General features: G+C 42.9%; 1 protein-coding gene across 2 annotated transcripts; it reads left to right on the forward strand.

Moving 5' to 3' along the window:
- The first annotated feature begins 1176 nt into the window (after positions 1-1176).
- On the forward strand, positions 1177-15425 carry LOC131239257 (uncharacterized). 2 transcript variants are annotated; one of them, XR_009168110.1, is made up of 6 exons: positions 1177-1384; positions 1477-1918; positions 7393-7496; positions 11433-11802; positions 12255-14122; positions 15136-15425. XR_009168110.1 is itself a non-coding variant. In XM_058236862.1 (5 exons), exons 1-5 carry the CDS (start codon positions 1345-1347, stop codon positions 14050-14052), a joined length of 2754 nt encoding a protein of 917 aa, XP_058092845.1. In that variant the 5' UTR covers positions 1177-1344; the 3' UTR covers positions 14053-14188. The 2 variants fall into 2 exon arrangements, 1 of the variants encoding a protein (XP_058092845.1); XM_058236862.1 differs by lacking the exon at positions 15136-15425 and having other exon boundaries at positions 12255-14188.
- The last annotated feature ends 3808 nt before the right edge of the window (positions 15426-19233 follow it).

Consider the following 19233-nt stretch of genomic DNA (forward strand, 5'->3'; position numbering starts at 1 on the left):
TCACGTGGATGCAGGATTTAGCCATTCATCTCACGTTACGCACTGTCCACGAGCACTGGCCCAAAAAACCAGAACAGCTCACTTATCATGAGGTTACACGTGTGCATCGAATATAGAAGATTCTCGCATGGCCCACCTGATAATGATACTGGCTGATCTTTGGACCGGGTCCGCACCTGGCCCTCGTACCGGAGTTCACGTCGTCTGTGAAGAAAACCCACGTGCCAGTATCGACATAAAACCGACAGAGCACGCCCTGCTTATACAGCCATAGATGGCAATGGACATTAAAACTCCCAGATGGGTCTCAGCCATATATTTCGACAAGTGCGTATTTTTATCGAACACGTGGCGTGTCGGTATTGGGGTGCTAGAATATGTACTGAATACACTGGGATCCGTAAAATGGACGGTCCAGATCCCTGAAATAAAGGCCTCAGCTGTGAGAAACAGCAGATTAGGACGCTGTACCCCGCCAGCTACAAAAAACGAGCAGTGACATGTCGGATGATTTCTTTCAGCTTTAAATAGGTCGGGCCCACTCATGTTTCAAGTCCACTTTAAAGCGCACAGTTGAAACACGTGGGCTAGATCTGCACTGTCCATTACTGGGCCCACATTGGAGAGTCCAATCGGATGGTCTTGATTCTACTGCAGATGGGCACTAACGGACTAGGAAGAAAGCTGCGGTACACATACTGCAGGCTAAGTTCTTCAGTTTGATGGATTAGATCATCGGATCAGTCTGTCTTTCTGCAGCCATCAGCTGCTGTTTCCACTCGACGAACGGTTAGTATCACACACACGTGTGCCACGAGCTCTATTGTTTGGGTGTTGGACACAAAACTCCCATGCCCCCGACGAACACACAATTCCAGTGCTAATTTTTTAAATATGTAAGTATTCGTCGGGTACGCGCACTACGCATGCAGCGCACGCGGGCGCCATTCATGTGCGATCAAAACTCTGACAGCCATTAATCGACCTTCTCCTAACCGTTTATTTGAGGGCCACCAATGTAGCGACCAGGATCTACCGAAACCAAGGAGATGTCCGAATCATCCCCACCTACATATTTCCCCATCAAAACCAACGGCTAGAATCACAAACCAGTGGGCCCCACACACAAAAACCCCGCGAGTGAGTAAACCGTACGTAGACTCGCCGAGTACTAGGGTCCACCTCTCATAATTCCTGCTCTGCAAGGTTGGTGTGTCGAAAGCTCCTTTTCCTGTTCCCCTCTTTCCATCCAACCCCCACTGGAATCTCTGTAAAAAAAACCCTAGAATCCGAAATTCCCAATCCATCCCGAGCTGTTCAAAGAAGAAAGGAAAACCTGCAAAAATGGCATCGACAGCTAAGAGAAAGCGAGATCTCACACCAGGTAAAAGGACGAAAAAAGGGGGAAAAGATGCAAAAATGTCAAACCCTAGAAGCATTTCTAATACGATATTTGCATTTCTCATTTTGGCGCAGATCCAGACGCGGAGGTGATCGCTCTCTCGCCCGAAACACTAACGGCCATCAACCGCTACATATGCGTTATCTGCAACAAAGAGTTCCAGCGGGACCACAACCTCCAGATGCACCTGCGGACACACAACCTGCCGCAGCAGCTGCTGCAGCAGCAGCAGCAGGAGCTGGAGCGGCGGGCGAGGGAGGAGGAGGAAGCGGCAGGCCGGAAGCGGGTCTACATATGCCCAGAGCCTACGTGCGACCGGCACGACCCAGCACGGGCGCTTGGCGACCCGACGGCGATCAAGATGCATTACAGGAGGAAGCACGGAGAGAAGAAGTGGAAGTGTGGGCGGTGCGAGCGGGAGTATGCGGTGGAGGCTGACTGGAAGACACACTCCAAGACATGTGGTAGGAGCAGGAGGATGGGGCACCGCTGCGGCTGTGGTAGCGTCTTCTCCAGGTTTCTACCTTGCCATTCCTCCTCCGTTCTCGAGAGGATTAGGAATTTTTATTTAGAGATGTGCCTACCCAAATGCAGCAGAATGTTGATAAGTTGCTCCTCTTATTCTTAATTGGACAACACTACTTGTGGGGCCCATGATTCAGTGGCCTGAGCCGTTGATCAGGTGGACCCTCATCTTGGAATGGGCTCCTGCTCTAACATCTTGCTCTCTAGATGATTGTAGACGTTGGGTGAAGTGGGTGATACAAAAAGTGGTTTACATTTATTGTTGGGCCTATGATTCAGTGGACTGAGGTGGTGATCACTTGGACCTCATCTTTGTATGGGCCCTGCTGTAATATCTCGCCCGCTAAATGATCATAGCCATTGGGCGAAATGGGTGACTGTAAGAAGTGGCTGTCATTTGAACGGGACCAACTGGGATGATTCAGGTCATGATGTGGAGAATCTTTCGAGGGGCATCTCCCATCAACTGTAATGCAAACCCCAAAAGGGGATGCAAATAGATCAAAGAAAAGAAGAAAGAGATCGTCGGAAAGAACTCAACAATCCTTTACACAAATGCTAGAAACCATGAAAAAACCTCCTTTCCAAATCTTCTACTGAATAAAGAAACAAAAACCAAATAAATTTTATTCAAATTATCATAATAATGCATTACACCTCCATAGCATAGCCTTATACAGGCTTAAATCAAGAAAAGAGAAGCCCTAAGGATAGAAAATGACCAAACTGCCCCTAAATTATGCCACTACCATATGGGCATTTCTCACCCAAATGGCCTCGAAATTGCACGATCTTGGGCTTGTTTGAAAGCTTGCTCAATAGGCTATCAAACAAGACCAATATCGAGTCATTTGGACATCGTTTGTACCCCGAAAGTGGCTCACTAAAAAAGTGACAAAAATACAAGGGAAAATTATTAAATGATTAATCAAACCCTAATAACTAGCCAAACCAAAAAAAATGTAGAAATATAATGACCGTCCGTTGATCCTCTCTGCCTCACAATGTAATCTAACCATTGATCACATCAGATTGATCATCGGACCATGGATTTGGCCTAGATCATTAATGAAGATATTGTGAGCGGTTGGATTTTTAAAATCTTGATCGCTCAACTTGCGTGGCCACTTGGTTGCATCGATTCCATCCGGCTTAGAAAAGGACCCGTCCTTGAGTTTAAATTAGTAGTGTTAATCTCCAGCAAAGATCCTCGTTTGCAGTTATTCTTTGGCTTCATTGGCAGTTGATGGTGGAGACCTACATACCTAACAAGCAGCTTGTGCATAATACAACATTGAAATACACGCCATCTTTTATTTCACTTCTTGTTGGTCCTCCGTGTTCTAGACATTGCTTGTGGCCCCTTCATCACAGTTTGCTTACGATCCGTGCACCCTGATTGACGTTGAGATTGTGCCATTATGTTGACCTCTATAGAATTTGCCACTATGATTGTAGCGTTTTCCATCTCTTTGAACATCAGATTGTCCATATTTGTTAAACCCTCAAACTTTTCAATTGGGTTATCCGCCATATGATATTTTGGTTTGACTCGAACTTCCTCTGATCTGACTGTTGATCCATCTCCATCCATAGATCCATTAAGCATTCCAAAGGAGGATTCTTTTTTAGGTTGTTACACTATCTACAACCACGTCATCCCTAGGAACTCCAGATAATATAGTTTGAAGTCTATATGCGTTTCCCTTTCAATCAAGGGCTCAAAGTAAGCTCTTACCGCATCTTGGAGGTCCTTGAATTCTTTTCTAATATCTTCCCTTAATAATGCTCTAATATCATTCTAGAGTTCATGAAGATTCTCTTCCCACGTCTCTTGAACATTCTTAGCCATTGCTGACATTTCCGTGTAAGAAAATGCTTTTGGAGTAACCGACATGTGGTTGTCGCCATTCATAAATATCGGGAGGGTTGTTGAAAGAAATTGCCATGAGACACATCTGGAGATGGGTAAGACTCAAGGCAATATGAAGGACAATCATGATAGCCAAGGTAACCTAGATAAGAATAATTTGAGGGATATAGAGGGAAATAGGAATCCAGATAGGGATAATCATACGAGGCGTATGACCATCTTCCTATCCACAAAATCTCTAAGAAAGAACATATGCCAGATTTTAGGCTCGGAGTGCTGATCCAAGTGTTTTTAGGGAGTGGAAACTTCTTCTTCTTTTATTTTTATGTTTTGAAGGTGGATGCGATTAGGTTTTGAAGGGTTTTGGGAAGGAAGGGAAAAAAGGAAAGGGCATGGTTTAGGGTTTTTGATTTGGGAAGGAAGGGAAAAGGGAAAAGGAAAAAGAAAAGAAAAGGGAAGATGAAGGATTGAGGAAAAGGGAAAAAAGAAAGGGAATGATTGAGATGAGAAAATTACCTTGTTTCAGTTTACCGAAGGAGGAACTTGCTTTGAGATCAAAGAAAGGAAGAAATAGATTGTGGGAAAAACCCAACAATCCTCTAGCTAAATGTTAGAGACTGCGAAAAACCTCTTAAACCAAGTAAGGAAACAACAAACCAAAGAAGTTTTATTCAGATGATCATAATAATGCATTACACCTCCATTGCCCCCTCACGCTACAGTTAGGGACAGTGGTTTTCTCTTGGTTTAATACTTCATGGGTTCTCCCCTCCTCTACCGTTAGTCTAGTTAAAGCTTGGCATGGGGCATATTTCGGTAATCAGAAAAATCAGATTTGGAGAATGGCGCTAGCAGCAGTGTGGTGGGCGATTTGGGAACAGCGTAACGGGAGATGCTTCAGTGGGGAGTCTAATGTCATCGGGTATCTTATTAGGAGGGTCCATTTTCTTATAGTGGAATGGGCCTCCCATGGGTTGCACGCTTCTAGGAGCGTTTTATTTTAGTTTTTCTTAAGTTGTGGGGTTTTGGTTTGCTATCTCAGCGGGCCAACTCCCTTGTATCTTTTTCCTTGCTTCTTTTATAAAATTTCGTCACTTCTCAAAAAAATAAAAATAAAAATATATTACACCTCCATAACTGCAGACACCCCACCCAGGTTAGCAACTTGATAAGGCATGGATGATCCTTAGGAACTGAACCTAAACCTCACACCCTACCCAAAATCGCAACCATTTCCCAAACCTGATCCAAACCCTAGCCGATCTCAAGCCATTACCCAACCAAAGTATGCCCAAACCTTCACCCATTATCAATTCATTTTCCAAGCCACTTTCAGTCATAATCGAGCTAATTTTTAGCTATTTTGGGCCAAATATCCAAAAAGGGGCTTTGGGCCACTCTTCGGGCTCGAAATAGGCCCACCAATCAAATTACGGGAGCAACTGTACCTGGGCGGTAATCTGACTACCGCGGGCGGTAATCGGACTACCGCCCCTCTCGAAAAATGTGCGCGGAGCCAGACAGTAATCTGATTACCGCCTTGCCTTGACCAATGTGCTCTTTGAGCACACAACTGTTCCTCCCTCCCAAAGTCAACTCTCCTATACAATTAATCCCAAAACTTACCTTATTTACCATCCTACCAAGCTCAAGAGCATATAAGGGAATGCCATGTGACATTACCCTTCTCTCAACTAATCATAAGCCATCACATCATCCTTCACCCTCCAATGTCCTGAGAATTACCAAAAGGCCATCCTAAAAGGCTATAAATACTCTTCACTTCTCCTCATTTCTAACCAACAATCAACTACCAATCCACAAAGGGTGAGAGGGTGTGTGTGTGAGAGAGAGAGAGAGAGGAAGTACTTGAGTTCTCAAGCTCCCATCTCTTCAACTCCCTCTAGCCTCCTCTAGTCATCTCTTAGCCTTATAATCCTACTTGGGTCAATCATTCTCAACCATGGTGCATCCAAACATTTAAGTCATTTCAAGTGCAAGTCAAAGATCATGCAATCATCATTAGGTATTTATATTTCATCAATAGCATCATTATTTCCCTTCTCAACTTCCCCGCTTCTCTAAGTTGCCATTGAATGTATGCACTGTGACTTACCAAATACCGGATCTTGTCACATTAGAAACTTATGGTAGCCTAGTCCTCTTTTAATGATATTTTACCATCATCACACCTGTTCAAAAACTCCTATAGACATTCTCTGGACGTATGCTCCGCAGCTTGCTGGGATTTCGGACCTGCCATATTAGAAATTCGATTCTGCATAGTCCATTTTTAATACTTCATATCCTACCATTTTGTCCCCTAAGATCAGCTTATTACACGAAATAGAGACCGTACATTTGTACGGGCAGAGAGGGTGCCTAACACCTTCCCTCTTTGTAACCAAGGTCCCTTACTCAGAATTCCAGGTCGCAGATCAGGAGTTAACTTAAGGCAAGAGAGTCCTTGGATTCTTTGGCTTTACATATTTTGTAGCTTCTAGCCGACTGCGGGATTTTGATTTAAATGGCTAGTGGCGACTCCAAGTCTATTTGCATCATCAATCCAAATCAGCCCAATCACTCCTCAACTAAATAACAAAATCAGTGTGGGCACCGATTTCCTAGCATTCACAGTAACACAGCCTTATTTAGGCTTAAATAAAAAAAGAGAAATCCTACTAATAGAAAATGACCAAATTGCCCCTAAATCCTGTCACTACCATATGGTGTTATGTAAATGGACCATATCTCACCCAAATGGTCCTGAAATTGCATTATCTTGTGCTTGTTTACTCAATAATAGGCTACCAAATGGGCCATTTTGGTGTCATTCATAAATCATTTGGTACTCCAAAAGTGGCCTACCAATAAAGTGACAAAAATATAAAATCGAAAAATTTGTTAAATACTTGTCAAACCCTAATTACCAACTAAAACACGTAAATCCTAAAAAAATAATGGCTATCCATTGAGTCTCTCAGCCCCACAATGTAATCTAACCATTGATCCCATTAGATTGATCATCAAACCACAGATCTAGTCCAGATCATCAATCAAACAATTTGAACGGTTGGATTCGTATAATATTGATCAATCAACTTGTTTGGCAAACTGTGTGAGCACCTTGTGAGTGATGTGGATAACTAGAAGACAAGGTTCAGTTTGTTCGGTGGAAAGAAAGGTTGATTGAGCAGTCGCACATTTCATCCTTTTTGTTCACTGTTGCACTCAAGTTCACATGTGGCACAACTCCATGCTCTCTGGCCTGTTCGATAGGTGGTTCTTACTGTGGATTGACTGCTCTTAGTGAATTTTATGAATTGGACAGTAGGCCCTCTCCTCTTCAGTGCTGATGAATGTGAATATTCATTTCTACCATCGGTTTGTAGGTCACTAATCAGGCATTGAAGCCTGTCATGATCAGTGAGGTTTTTTTTGGCTGTGGTTGATTCATGGTGGAACATGCTCAATGAACAATCCAGATCATGGACTACTGTGCCCTGTGTCATTTATCCTGGAATTGCATTATAAGGATCACCATTGTGCTGAATCAGTAACTTCTTTTATTTGTCTTTTTTTTTTTGGTCAGGAAAAATAGCTTCATTGCACATAGAGCTTTTTGTGATGCATTAGCAGTTCCTTCTTCTCCTTCTTCTGGTGCAGATTCTGGTGCTTTGCCCTTTCGGCAGCAAGGTAAAACAGAAGTTCATTACGAAGAACTTCATTCATTTTATTGTTTTGCCCAATTGAGTTGTATATGCCTTCTAGATGTTAGATGCCTTTGAGTTTGTGAACTGGTGCTGATTCTTAAGGCTAATGCATTATTGAATTGAACTATGATGAAGAATTAGTTCAATAAAGAGTGAATCCCCAAGTTTTCATCATCTTATCATAATGAGTCAGTACCCTTCAAATCACGCTTACAGCCTTTCAAGTCCACCTTGAAATTAACTGCTTGGGAGCTAGCCATTAATGTGAATACTAAGGATTAAGGAATGCGATTGCAATTTGGCCTTTGCCATTTTCTTGAACTTACTTTTGCATTTCTATTTCAATAATGCATCCAAACAAAAAGCCTAAACCATCTCATTTGCGAAATGCAGTGGCAAGTTGGCAACTGTTTTCACCAATCACGAAAGCAGAAGTGGAGTAGTCTTTCCGTTGGATTTCCAGCCCTTGGATGTCCAACCCAATTCATGGGTGAGATGATTCTAGACTTTCATTTTTCTTTTAAGCTGGTGGATATGAGTTGGGGCACATTTGAAGATTGTTTGGGAGTCTAGAGACTAAAGTTCTTGGGTTTCTCTATGTTGAGTTTGTCTGGTAATAAAAGACAAGTGTTGAAGGTATGCTTACACATGATGACAATAGGAAATGAAAGTGCCTTCCTTTTACTTTCAGTGACCTCTTTCAAATCCGTTCTCAGGTTCGATAGCCATACCTTGAATTACCAATGGCTGTTCATTGATAAAGTCCTTCATCATGAGCATTACCTTCATCGATTCTCCACTTTATTGTTGAAAATCCTAGTGTCCTAATCCTTCCAAGGTTCCTACATAGTGTCAAAGGGAGCATTCTCCACATAATCAGTCGTTCATTTCGAAAGAAATATGCCTCCTAAGTACCATATCACTCACCAGCATCTTGCTAAGTTCCTCTAGAATACCTATTATACAACTAATACTTGCAGAAAGTATTCCCAAAATTTCCTAGCCGCTTTATGATTAAGAATGTTAAAGATAGATTGTACCACACGTCAATCTAAAGGTTTGGCGACATCGATAGCATCCCATGAAGGTAGGGATGTCATAATTTCTCATAGACAGACGCACATATACATACATATATGTGAAATTGTGAATCCCCTATTTTACAAATGGCCTTTTTTGGAAATCTTCTCGTTTTTCCATTTCAAGGCTTAGGATCTCCAAAACTTTTAGGCTTAACTCTACTTATGTTGTTTTGGAATCATAGATTTAGATAGTATCAGAAACCATAGATACTTTCGCAGGATATGATATTTGAAATGAAAGAAGCTTTGAGAAAGATAAGATGAAAACAAGAAAGGCTCTTGGACCAAATGGTATACCAACGGAGGCCTCGAAGTGTATGAGAGATACTAGGCTATTTTGGTTGACAAAGCTATTCAACAAGATTGTAAGCTTGAAGAAAATGCATATGAATGGAGGAAAAGTACCATCATACCTATTTATAAGAATATAAGGAGACATACATAGCTACACTAACTATCGCGGGATTAGACTTATGAGCCATACAATGAAACTTTGGGAGAGAGTGATTGAGTAAAGAGTAAGGCATGAAATAAATGTATCATAAAATTAATTTGGTTTCATGCCTAGGAGGTCTACAATTGAAGCTATTTTCTTACTTAGACAATTGACGGAGAAATATAGCAAGAGGAGGAAGGATCTCCGCATGGTATTTATTGATTTAGAGAAAGCTTACGATAGGGTCTTTACTCCTTAGAGAGTTAATTTGGTGGGTGCTAGGAAGGAAGGGAATTTCAAGAGGATATATTAACATGATTAGGGATATGCATGACGTTAGGGAGCAGTAACAAATTTGAGGATCCCTATTGGAGAGACAAGTGAGCTCCTAGTTGTTTTTATTTTATTATTATTATTATTATTTTTTAAAGACAAGTGAGTTCCCAATTATTGTCTGCTTGCATCAGTGGTCAACATTGGCCATTGAGCCCATACCTTTCACATTGGTTATGGACGAGTTAACAAGGCATTTGTAGGAAGAGATCCCAATTATTGTTTGCTTGCATCAGGGTTTGGCATTGGCCATTGAACTTGTGCCTTTGACATTGGTTATGGACGAGTTAATGAGGCATTTGTAGGAAGAGATCCCATAGTGTATGTTATTTGCAAATGACATAGTTTTGATTGGCAAGATGAGGGGGAGTGTAAACACAACACTAGATTTATGGAGGGATGCTTTAGAATTTAAAGGATTTAAAATTAGTTGGACTAAAACAGAGTATATGGGGTGTCATTTCAGTAACAATAGGGGTGAAAACGAGGAATTAGTTACAATTGTTGACCAAGAAGTTTCCAAAAATCACCACTTTTGATACCTTGGGTCAATAATTCTTGAGAGTGGAGAGATTGAGAAAGATGTTGCCCATAGAATTCAAGTTGGGTGGAAGAAATGGAGACGTGCCTCTGGAGTTTTATGTGATCATCGTGTATCACTCAAACTTAAAGGGAAAATATATAGGATAGCTATAAGACCAACCGTGCTTTATGGGAAAGAATGTTGGGCAATTAAGGAAGTAAGGAACATGTTCATAGGATGAGTGTAGTTGAAATCCTGATGTTGAGATGGATGATGAGTGGCAAGACAAGGAAGGATAGAATTAGAAATCAATGCATTTGAGGGAATTTAGTAGTGCCAATAGGTAATAATATGAGGGAAAGTAGACTTAGATGGTTTGGTCATGTGCAACAAAGATCAATAGCTGCTTTGGCTAGGAGTGAGTTGGTACACATTGAAGGCTCTAAAAGAGCAAGGGAAGGCCCAAATGGATGTGGATGGAGGTAGTAAGAAAAGATTTGATGACCTACAGTCTAACTGAAGGTCTGGCCCTTGATAGAGTGGAATGGCGAAACAAGATTTGTGTATCAGACCCAGTGATGTAGGACAATTAACCACTTGCTCTAAAAGCTTGAACTGTTAGAGCATGGCGAATCAATCCCTTTATCTCATAGCCCAGGCCCCACATCTCATGGGTTAGGATCTCGGCCGAACCCTCCTCGTGGGCTCCAAATCACATGGGTACCACCTCATGCAAGCCACCTACCTCACACGGGCCACCCATCCCAAGCGTGCCCCTACATCCCTCAGGCAACCCCACTCGAGCCCGGTGTGAAAATGCCCCTACATTACCCAGGCATTTGGATGATGATGAAGATGGCACTGACAATGACTCTGCTTTAGTTATTTTTGTCATTATGTTCGAATTTATTCTTCTCATGTACTCAGATATTTTTTTCTATCATTTGCATGTGAATTCATGGCGGTAAATGTGAAGCATATCAAGTTAATTTAAGCAAGGCATTGGCTTCAAACTTTTGTTTTTCTTGTACTAGACAATTTTATTTATTATTTTTTTATAGACTTTGCCTGGATGTGACACTCCAAAGGATGAAGTTTGATAATGAATATCAGATGGGCAGCAGATAATCAAACTTTGCCAACCAATCTTTTTTCAGAACCAGCAGACCCCAAATAGCTTAGGGCTGGGCTATGATGCTGACTATGATGACGACAATGATTTATAGATATCTCAAAGTGTCATTGTTATCGTCGATATGTTTTGAAATGTATATACTTGTGTTCATGAGCTTTATATATAGTTTCATGGCTTTTATGTTAAACTTTTAGTAATAATTTGTTTACACTGTCTACATGTATTGAACTGTATCAAAACTTGTGTACATGAGCCATATATGCATTTTCTTGGCTTTTATGTTGAACTTTTAATCATATTTTGTTGAATGAAGATGCACAAATGCTAGACTATCTAATAAGAAATTGGTTGTTTTGTTCTGTAGGTTTTACATCTCACTTGTTGAATTCTCTTTGAATGTCTAATCTTAGATAATTGCAGCCAGACGGGGAAAATTGTGGTTATTTGCCAATTTGGTGGGGAGTTCGTGCCAAATTATGATGGGACCATGTTATATATGGGCGGCGAAGCACATGCAATGGAGGTTGATCGCAACACAAACTTGGACGATTTTAAGTCCGAAATAGCTGAGATGGGAAAATGTGATGTAGGTACCTCTTCCATTAAGTACTTCCTCCCAGGAAACAAGCGAACTCCTATCACAGTATCAAATGACAAAGATTTGCAACGCATGATTGATTTTCACAAGCAGTCGGCAACGATAGATGTTTACATCGTAGCAGGAGATACCGTTCATCACAATGCTGTTCCTCACATTGTGTTGAACACAGTTGGCCCAAGGTATTTGCCTGAATTATTTGCATAATGCTCGCTGAAATGGCATTTTTTTTGACCCTGCAATGGTTCATGTGGTACCCACCTTTGTGCAACCTAAGCCATTGATGTGGTCGAACTCACGATGGGGTGGCCAGTGCCCTAATATCTTCCCAACCAGATGCTCCTGCGCATCTGATGCAAATTAACGACTACAATGGTCTACATTTAATTGGGGTTGAATTGGATGGTTAGAAATAATCTGATTAGGAACATCCTTGGGGCATCTACCATCGACTATGGGGCCCTCTGTGCAAATTATTTGGATCACTGGAAGGTGGGCTCAACATGAACAGTTTGCTGGACCGAACAAAAGCTGATTGAAAATTGTATATTTCCTTTTGCCTAAGTTCAGGCCACAGTGCATACAGGAATTATACTTTGCATGATGACATTACATGGAATGCCTGATCTTGCAGGGGAAGCGGGACTGCAAGCAGGACTGCGGTTGTAGACTCTGTCACCCCTATTTCTTCTACTATTGCTCCTGCCGACCCTATTAGGCAGCTGAGGCTAACAAACACCGGGGAGAAAGCTACCATCGGCGTGGGCCAAGAATTTGACAGTGCCCATGACTTCCGCGATGCGTTACGCAAGTATTCCATGGCGAAATCTTTTGTCTGCATATTTGTTAGAAACGAATCAGGCCGCCTACATGCTAAGTGTAAAGCTGACGGCTGCCCATGGCGGATACACGCATCCAAAGTGAAGAGTACACAAAAGCTTAGAGTTAGATCGCTAACCAATGTACATACGTGCGGAGGGGTTAGAGGCAACTATGGCCATCCTCTGGCTACGAAGCAATGGCTTGTGAATATTATAAAAGACAAGCTGCGAAGCTTTCCACTGTATAAAACCCAGGACATTGTGGATGATCTCCACCGAGATTACGGAGTTAGCTTGAAATACCATCAGGTAAGGCATGGAAAGCAGGTTGCGAAGGAGCAGCTTCAGAGTGTTCACGCACAAACATACAATCATCTGCCTTGGTTCTGTGAGAAGATAAGGGAGACGAACCCGGGCAGCCGTGTTACATTGGCCACAACTGATGACTCGAGGTTCCACCGCCTTTTTGTCTCTTTCCATGCTTCACAACATGGGTTTGAGCATGGCTGCCGCCCCCTTATTTTCCTCAATTGGACATCTCTGAAAGACATGTATTGGGGGACGTTGTTGGTTGCAGCCTCAGTCGATGCAGACGATGGTATTTTTCCAATTGCCTTTGCTATAGTAGAGGACGTGACTTATGATAGCTGGCACTGGTTTCTAGTTGAGTTGAAATCTGCAGTGTCAAAGACCCGCACCATAACTTTTGTGTCTGACAGGCACAAGGGTCTGGCAGAAGCCGTGCCTCAAGTATTTGAGGACAGTTATCATGCATATAGCCTACGCCACCTCATAAGGGACTTCCAGACAGAGCTGACACGGTCGTGCCCACAACCGATGAGGGAGCAGATGTCGGGTGAATTTAGGCGGGCCGCCCATGCTTGCAGGGTTGTCGATTTCAATTCATGCATTGAGAACATGAAAAACGTCTCACCAGGCATCACTGCTTGGGTCCTGGCTAGTACGCCCGAGCATTGGTCGAATGTGTACTTCAGGGGTTCACGGTATGATCATGTATCTGTCCCGAAAAGCATCACTGAGCTTTTTGTGGGCTGGATATCGGAGGAGCGAGAGCTGTCTGTGATAAAAATGGTAGATGTGATACGGTGTAAGATGATGGAGATGATTTGTTCACGTCGGGAGGCAGCAAACAGGTGGTCGACAACGCTCACGCATGCGATGGAGCAAAAGCTACGGAAAGAGATGCACCGCTCACAGGTTCTCAATGTGGTATCCCAATCAGGCAGCATGTTTGAGGTTCGCGATGACACTGTCAACATTGTGAACCTTGAGACATGGGAGTGTACATGCCAGAGATGGCAGATCATTGGTTTGCCGTGCATGCACGCAGTTGCGGTCTTTGATCGGATGAGTAGGAACAGTTATGATTACTGCTCCGGGTACTATACACTGGACCGCTACCGTTTAACATATTCAAAGCAGATCAATCCAGTACCGGATGTAGACAAGCCCACAAATGAAGATGTTAGCCTAGGCACAGTCATATATCCTCCCCGTATCCGTCGCATTGGTTGTCCGCCACCGGGCCAACGTAGAAAAAGCCAACGGAAAAAGAAGCGGATTGTTGTATCACAAGAGATAGGTAGTTGACTGAAGCCATTCCATTCCCTTAGTCAGGCAGGATGCACTGACTTGCAAAGCATCTGAAGAATGGAAGAAGGTATTGTTGTTTTGAACTGTATTTAAGAAGATGTGTTTTTGTAGCTGGAAATCTTTCATGTGTGGACTATGGCTAGTGGTATGCATTTCTTGAGAAAGAATATGATCCTCGGGCCGGGATATGTTTCATGCTAGGTTACTGTGAAGTGGATCACATTTTGGTGATCTGAGTGCTGATCTTTCGGCTGGCATTGGATATAATATGCCCTGAAAATCGCCAGATTGGTAGATCCCAGCCATCCAATCATAGCCATTTCTCTTTGAATGTGGCTTGCCACTGCCGCCTGCAGGCCAGCAAGTGGATGTTATGGATTTTCCAGTCAGATGATTTTTGGTAAATGGTTCATCAACGGCGTTGCCTAAGAGATTATTGGTGGATCATCAAAAAGTGGTCCACACTTGTAGGGACTCTGGGCATGGGGGTACATCGCATATTCTTGGGCCAAGGATCATATAATTCCTCCCTCTTAGGTTGAATGTCATTACAAGCGCCTTAATAGCCAAATTAGCGTTGAGCAATCTCAGACGTCTTTGGTTATTTGTTACATCATGGCATTCTCTGTTGTTCATCTCTTTCTAGTCTTCTTCTCGCTGCACTCAGCACAGAACTTTTTTGTTAGAGGAATTATTTGACTTCACCTCAAAGACTGTATATATGTTCTTAGTCCTGAATCATTGCACTTGAGCCCTGAGCTGATGGGCTCATGTTGCCCTGAAATCATTCAGATGCAAGAATCTAACCCTTCGATTGATGGTCTGCAAATAGACTGATAATGGAGAGGACATCACGGTCCACACACTTTGACGGAACACAACCAGAGATTTGACCCCAGATTTTGACTAGGGTCCTCCAAGCTCGAAGTCATTGGACTCTGCCGCCTGAGAGCACTATGTAGCCTCAGGCCAAGGTTCAGATAGTTCCTCTTATGTTGTTCGCAGTGAAAGCCCTTCAATCTGAAAACAAGATACATATATAGGAAGCTGGTGTTTTTGTTTTTTTTTCCTGTTCTATAGATCAGTGTTGCATGCTGGAGGTTCAGGGTATGTTTGGACGCAGGGTATTGAAGTGGGATGAGTTGTGGGCCTCAGCTGCAAAATGCAAGTTGGAGTCCAAGTAAAGGTAGCTGCCATTTGATGGCTACTTTATCACACTACAATACTGGGAAGTATACATAGAATGTCCTTTCTTAATTTCTTCATGATTACACTGAATGTTCTTTATTCAGGATTCAAGTTTCCTGCACATCCAAGCAGAGTCCACTGTTTATATGGTCTAGGAAATGATGACATACCCTTTATTTTTTGGTGGTCCCATTTCCATAATGCCCTTTTTATTTTCCATGCAATACCCCCTGTTTCTAGCTTTCCATGTTTCAATAGCAGTAGAAATTACCATTCTAAATCGCTAGGGAAAGGCGTGAAATATCAATCTCTTCTCAAAGGGGTTGTTTGGATATGAAACCGGCAAATGATTTACCCCGGTTATTCATGAATGGACTATGTTTTAAAGGCCAAGGGAAGTGGAATAGTTTTAAAATTGGTTACTAATATCTTCTTCTTTTTTCATTTTAAGCAAGTATTTTTTTTTTTACCAATCTTGTTTTAACCCTTACTGTCCAATGATGATGTGAGGCTAATGAAAATGTGTCAAGTGCATTTCAGACAATGGAACCCTCACACAAAATTGTGTAGAGGAATTTTTACTTTTAATCGGAAGTCTCACATTTGACATGTGCACAAAGTGTTTTTTCATTGGTTGCATGTCATGGTTAGACCGTCATTGCATGCAATTCACACTCAAGTTTCCGCAATATTAGGTTTTGCCAATAGGAAATTGGATTTCAGTAAAATACTCTCTAAAATAAGTCAGCTGGAGATATTGATGATAACAATGATGATCATGGGAATGGTGACAATGGTGAAAGAAAAAAAATAAATGTAATCCATCTTAAATAGCAGATTTGCGCAATAATTTTTATATTTTTTCACATAATCCCAAGGCCCTAATTGATAGGTACTTATGAACAAGTTGATATGGCTTTTGATCAGTAGTGCATAATGAGTTCATGTTAATAGTAATTATGTATTAGTGATCATCTCTAAGATCTTTAATAGATAACTACTGATAACTAAAATGAAACTCATGGCTTAGCTGTAGACTCACAGGAGTTTCTATTCGAGTACCCATTGTGGTGTGTGTGGGTGTGAGGGAATAAAAAAAGGAAGGATGAGAGCAGATTAGCTGAGACCGGGTGAGACCTGGGTTTCACCCAAGACTGTGCAGCCTTTATTGTGGGGCCCACCTTAATGTATGTATCTTGTATCCATGTCATTCGTCCATCCGTTTTTAGAAACAGTGGTGATTGAACGTCCTACCATTAAAAACTTCTCAGGGCTCACCTTAATGTTTATATAGTATTTATTAGCCATCCAATCTGTTGATAAAGTCTCTGGATGAAGTAGAAAAAAACAAATATCAGTTTGATCTAAAATACCAGATGGACAGCTTGGCGTGGATACAGAATACATACGTCAAGGTGGGCCCCATGGAAGGCCACACCGTCTTGGGTGAGTCCGGGACTCACCAAATGCACTCCTGAGAGAGACTCACCAAATGCTTTCCTTGCACGCTCAAAAGAACCGCATGATTCTAATTTACTATATATGGCACGCAAATTGCCTGCAGTCCTGATGTGGCCAGATTTGGACGTTGCAGTGAAAAGGACTGTCGTTGCAGTGAGGACTTTCAGATGTAGACTTGATGGCAAAAAAGTTATTTCACCGAGGAATCTCTACTTTTACCGCATAGTTACAGGTGCACATGTTACACTTTGATTGGGCTAGGTGGCATGAATCCCGTGTATGCCCCCGTTTATGCAGAAATCTGGCTCACCCCCTCTGAGCTCTAAGCACTTGCGGTGAGCCCCCTATGCTTGCATAGGAGAAAGACAAAGGAGGCCCTGGCTAGAAGAGGAGACCCTCCGATGCTAAAGTCAGGATACGAATCTGGGTCTAAGTCGTGTAGATGGGGGTTTGGGTGAGAGATTTTGCGTACTTGTCCATGCGAATGAGTCCCCTATTTATACCTTTTGGATAGAGTGACCGTGCCCATCATTCTCGACACAACTTATGCCATTTAGCGGGAACAATGCATGTGCTGAAGTTGGCAGTTGTCCTGAGATTATGCGCCGGATATTGCTTTATACGTGTGTTACTAGAGTTAAGACTTGAGCGTGATTGTAGGGCATATCTCCGTCCAAGCCAACCTTATTATCCAAGTCCTTCCTGTGACGGTTTAGCCGCGTTGTTGATGAGCACCTATTTGAGGTTGGCGGACGAGGTGTGTAATGACTTCTTCTAGGTTCCAGGCTGACATGAAAGCTCTACAAAAGAACTTGAACAAAGTAGTATGGCTTGTTCCAGACCACGAGTCGGCTTATCTTGCTTGGCCGGTTGAGCCATGTTTACCTCAATTGGAATCGGCTCAAATTTTCTCATAACAGAAGCCCCCTACTCTCTGAGTTCGAACTCGAACTCAGGGAGTAAATGCCTAGGGAGATGGTACGTCGCGCCCCCCCACGATGAGGAATCAACCAAATCGAGGCAGATAATCGTAATCATGATTCTCCGTTACTGAGGCACCGTACTACGGAGGTAGCTTTTCGATTTTGAGCCTATAGCTGGCGAACACGTGACGATGGTTAAGGATTCGAATTGTTAGAGTGAACGGGGAGCTGTCGCATGAACTTCAGGTGGAAAGACGTCTGCACATTAACTCCCATTAAATGCGAATAGCGCGTGGCTCGGTGGACGTGAGTCTGAACCAACAGTGTACTGGCATATACACCGCAGGGTTCAGCTCTATGACATTCTAGCTTCGGGTACAGCTGTCTACCATCATTATAGACGGTCGATTGAGGCTATAAAAGCTGGTTCCTCCCCTCATTTGAATCTCTCCTCTATTTCTCCTGGAAGACGCTTGCTGCTAGCAAATCCCCAGAGCAGGCGATTTCCGGTGAGTTTTTTCTCTTTCTGGCCCCCCTTTTCTCTTATCTTTTCATTTTCCGTTCATTCTACGATGTCGAATGGGTCGGGTGGAGCTCGTGAAGTTTATGCATTTGAGGAAGATTCAGAGCCAGAGAGTGCAGACTCTAAGCGTGAGGCTTCAGAAAGTTCACTGGAAGTGATACCCTCTGACCTCATGCCAGAAAAGATAAGGGTACCAAAGTTGGAGCTTGCTCTAAGAGCTCCAAGAGAATGCCTCAGGATCCGATGGGAAGGGTGGTTACTGGACCGGCGGGTGGCTGACCTGCCGAGCTCATCCCCAGGGCTCGGTCTTGATAGAATCTCAGATGGATGAGATCCAAACGAATTATCAAATTCCGAGCTCGGTGTATATCTATGCTCCAAATCCTTTGGATGCCCTTAGGGACCTTGCTAAAGGTGATGTAGAAATTTTCATCTGCGCCCTCCAGTGCGGGCTCCAAATTCCGATTCACCCCTTCGTGCGTGCCATGACCATACGTCTAAAGTTGGCTCCTAGCCAGCTCGTCCCCAATTCTTGGAGGACGCTGATATTAGCCTACTTGATCTAGCTTCGGCTAAAAAATCAAGAGCTGACACCTGACGAGTTCATGACCATTTATCAAGCCAAGCACGACCGCCACGAGTTGTGTTGGTATTATTTTTTGGCGAGGTCTCAGCAGGGTTCTGGCCTCGTCACTATGCTCCCCACTTCTAACAAGGATTGGAAGAATAAGTGGTTTTGGACATCGAGAGAGTGGGAGGCGCCCGCGGCCGAGCTCAGTGGTCTGCGGGTCAGGGTCCCCACCAAATTTTCTACTCCAAGTCGGATTTCTTGAGGTATTTGTTCTGTTGTCGAATTTTGCATTGTATTGTTCTCATCTGACCTTAACTATTCTTTGACAGATTATCTGAATGGTGTTCTCGAGCTCTCCTCCTTTCATCGGGCTCAAGTTGCCAGGGCGCGATTGCTTAACGTCGAGCAATGCGTCTGACATCAAGTCATCAACCCGGACGACCTTTTTTAGTCTGAATTTTATAGATTCAAACCCACCCTATTCGCTTTAGGTCAGTATTAACACGCAGTTC

The sequence above is a fragment of the Magnolia sinica genome, chromosome 3 (genome assembly GCF_029962835.1).
Source record: "Magnolia sinica isolate HGM2019 chromosome 3, MsV1, whole genome shotgun sequence".
Taxonomy (NCBI): Eukaryota; Viridiplantae; Streptophyta; class Magnoliopsida; order Magnoliales; family Magnoliaceae; genus Magnolia; species Magnolia sinica.

Coding starts and splice junctions, on each gene's coding strand:
- LOC131239257 (XM_058236862.1), top strand. CDS start 1,345: ATGGCATCGACAGCTAAGAGAAAGCGAGATCTCACACCAG. Junction 7,497..11,432: donor TTTGCCCTTTCGGCAGCAAG/GTAAAACAGAAG, acceptor GTCTAATCTTAG/ATAATTGCAGCCAGACGGGG. Junction 11,803..12,254: donor TTGAACACAGTTGGCCCAAG/GTATTTGCCTGA, acceptor CTGATCTTGCAG/GGGAAGCGGGACTGCAAGCA.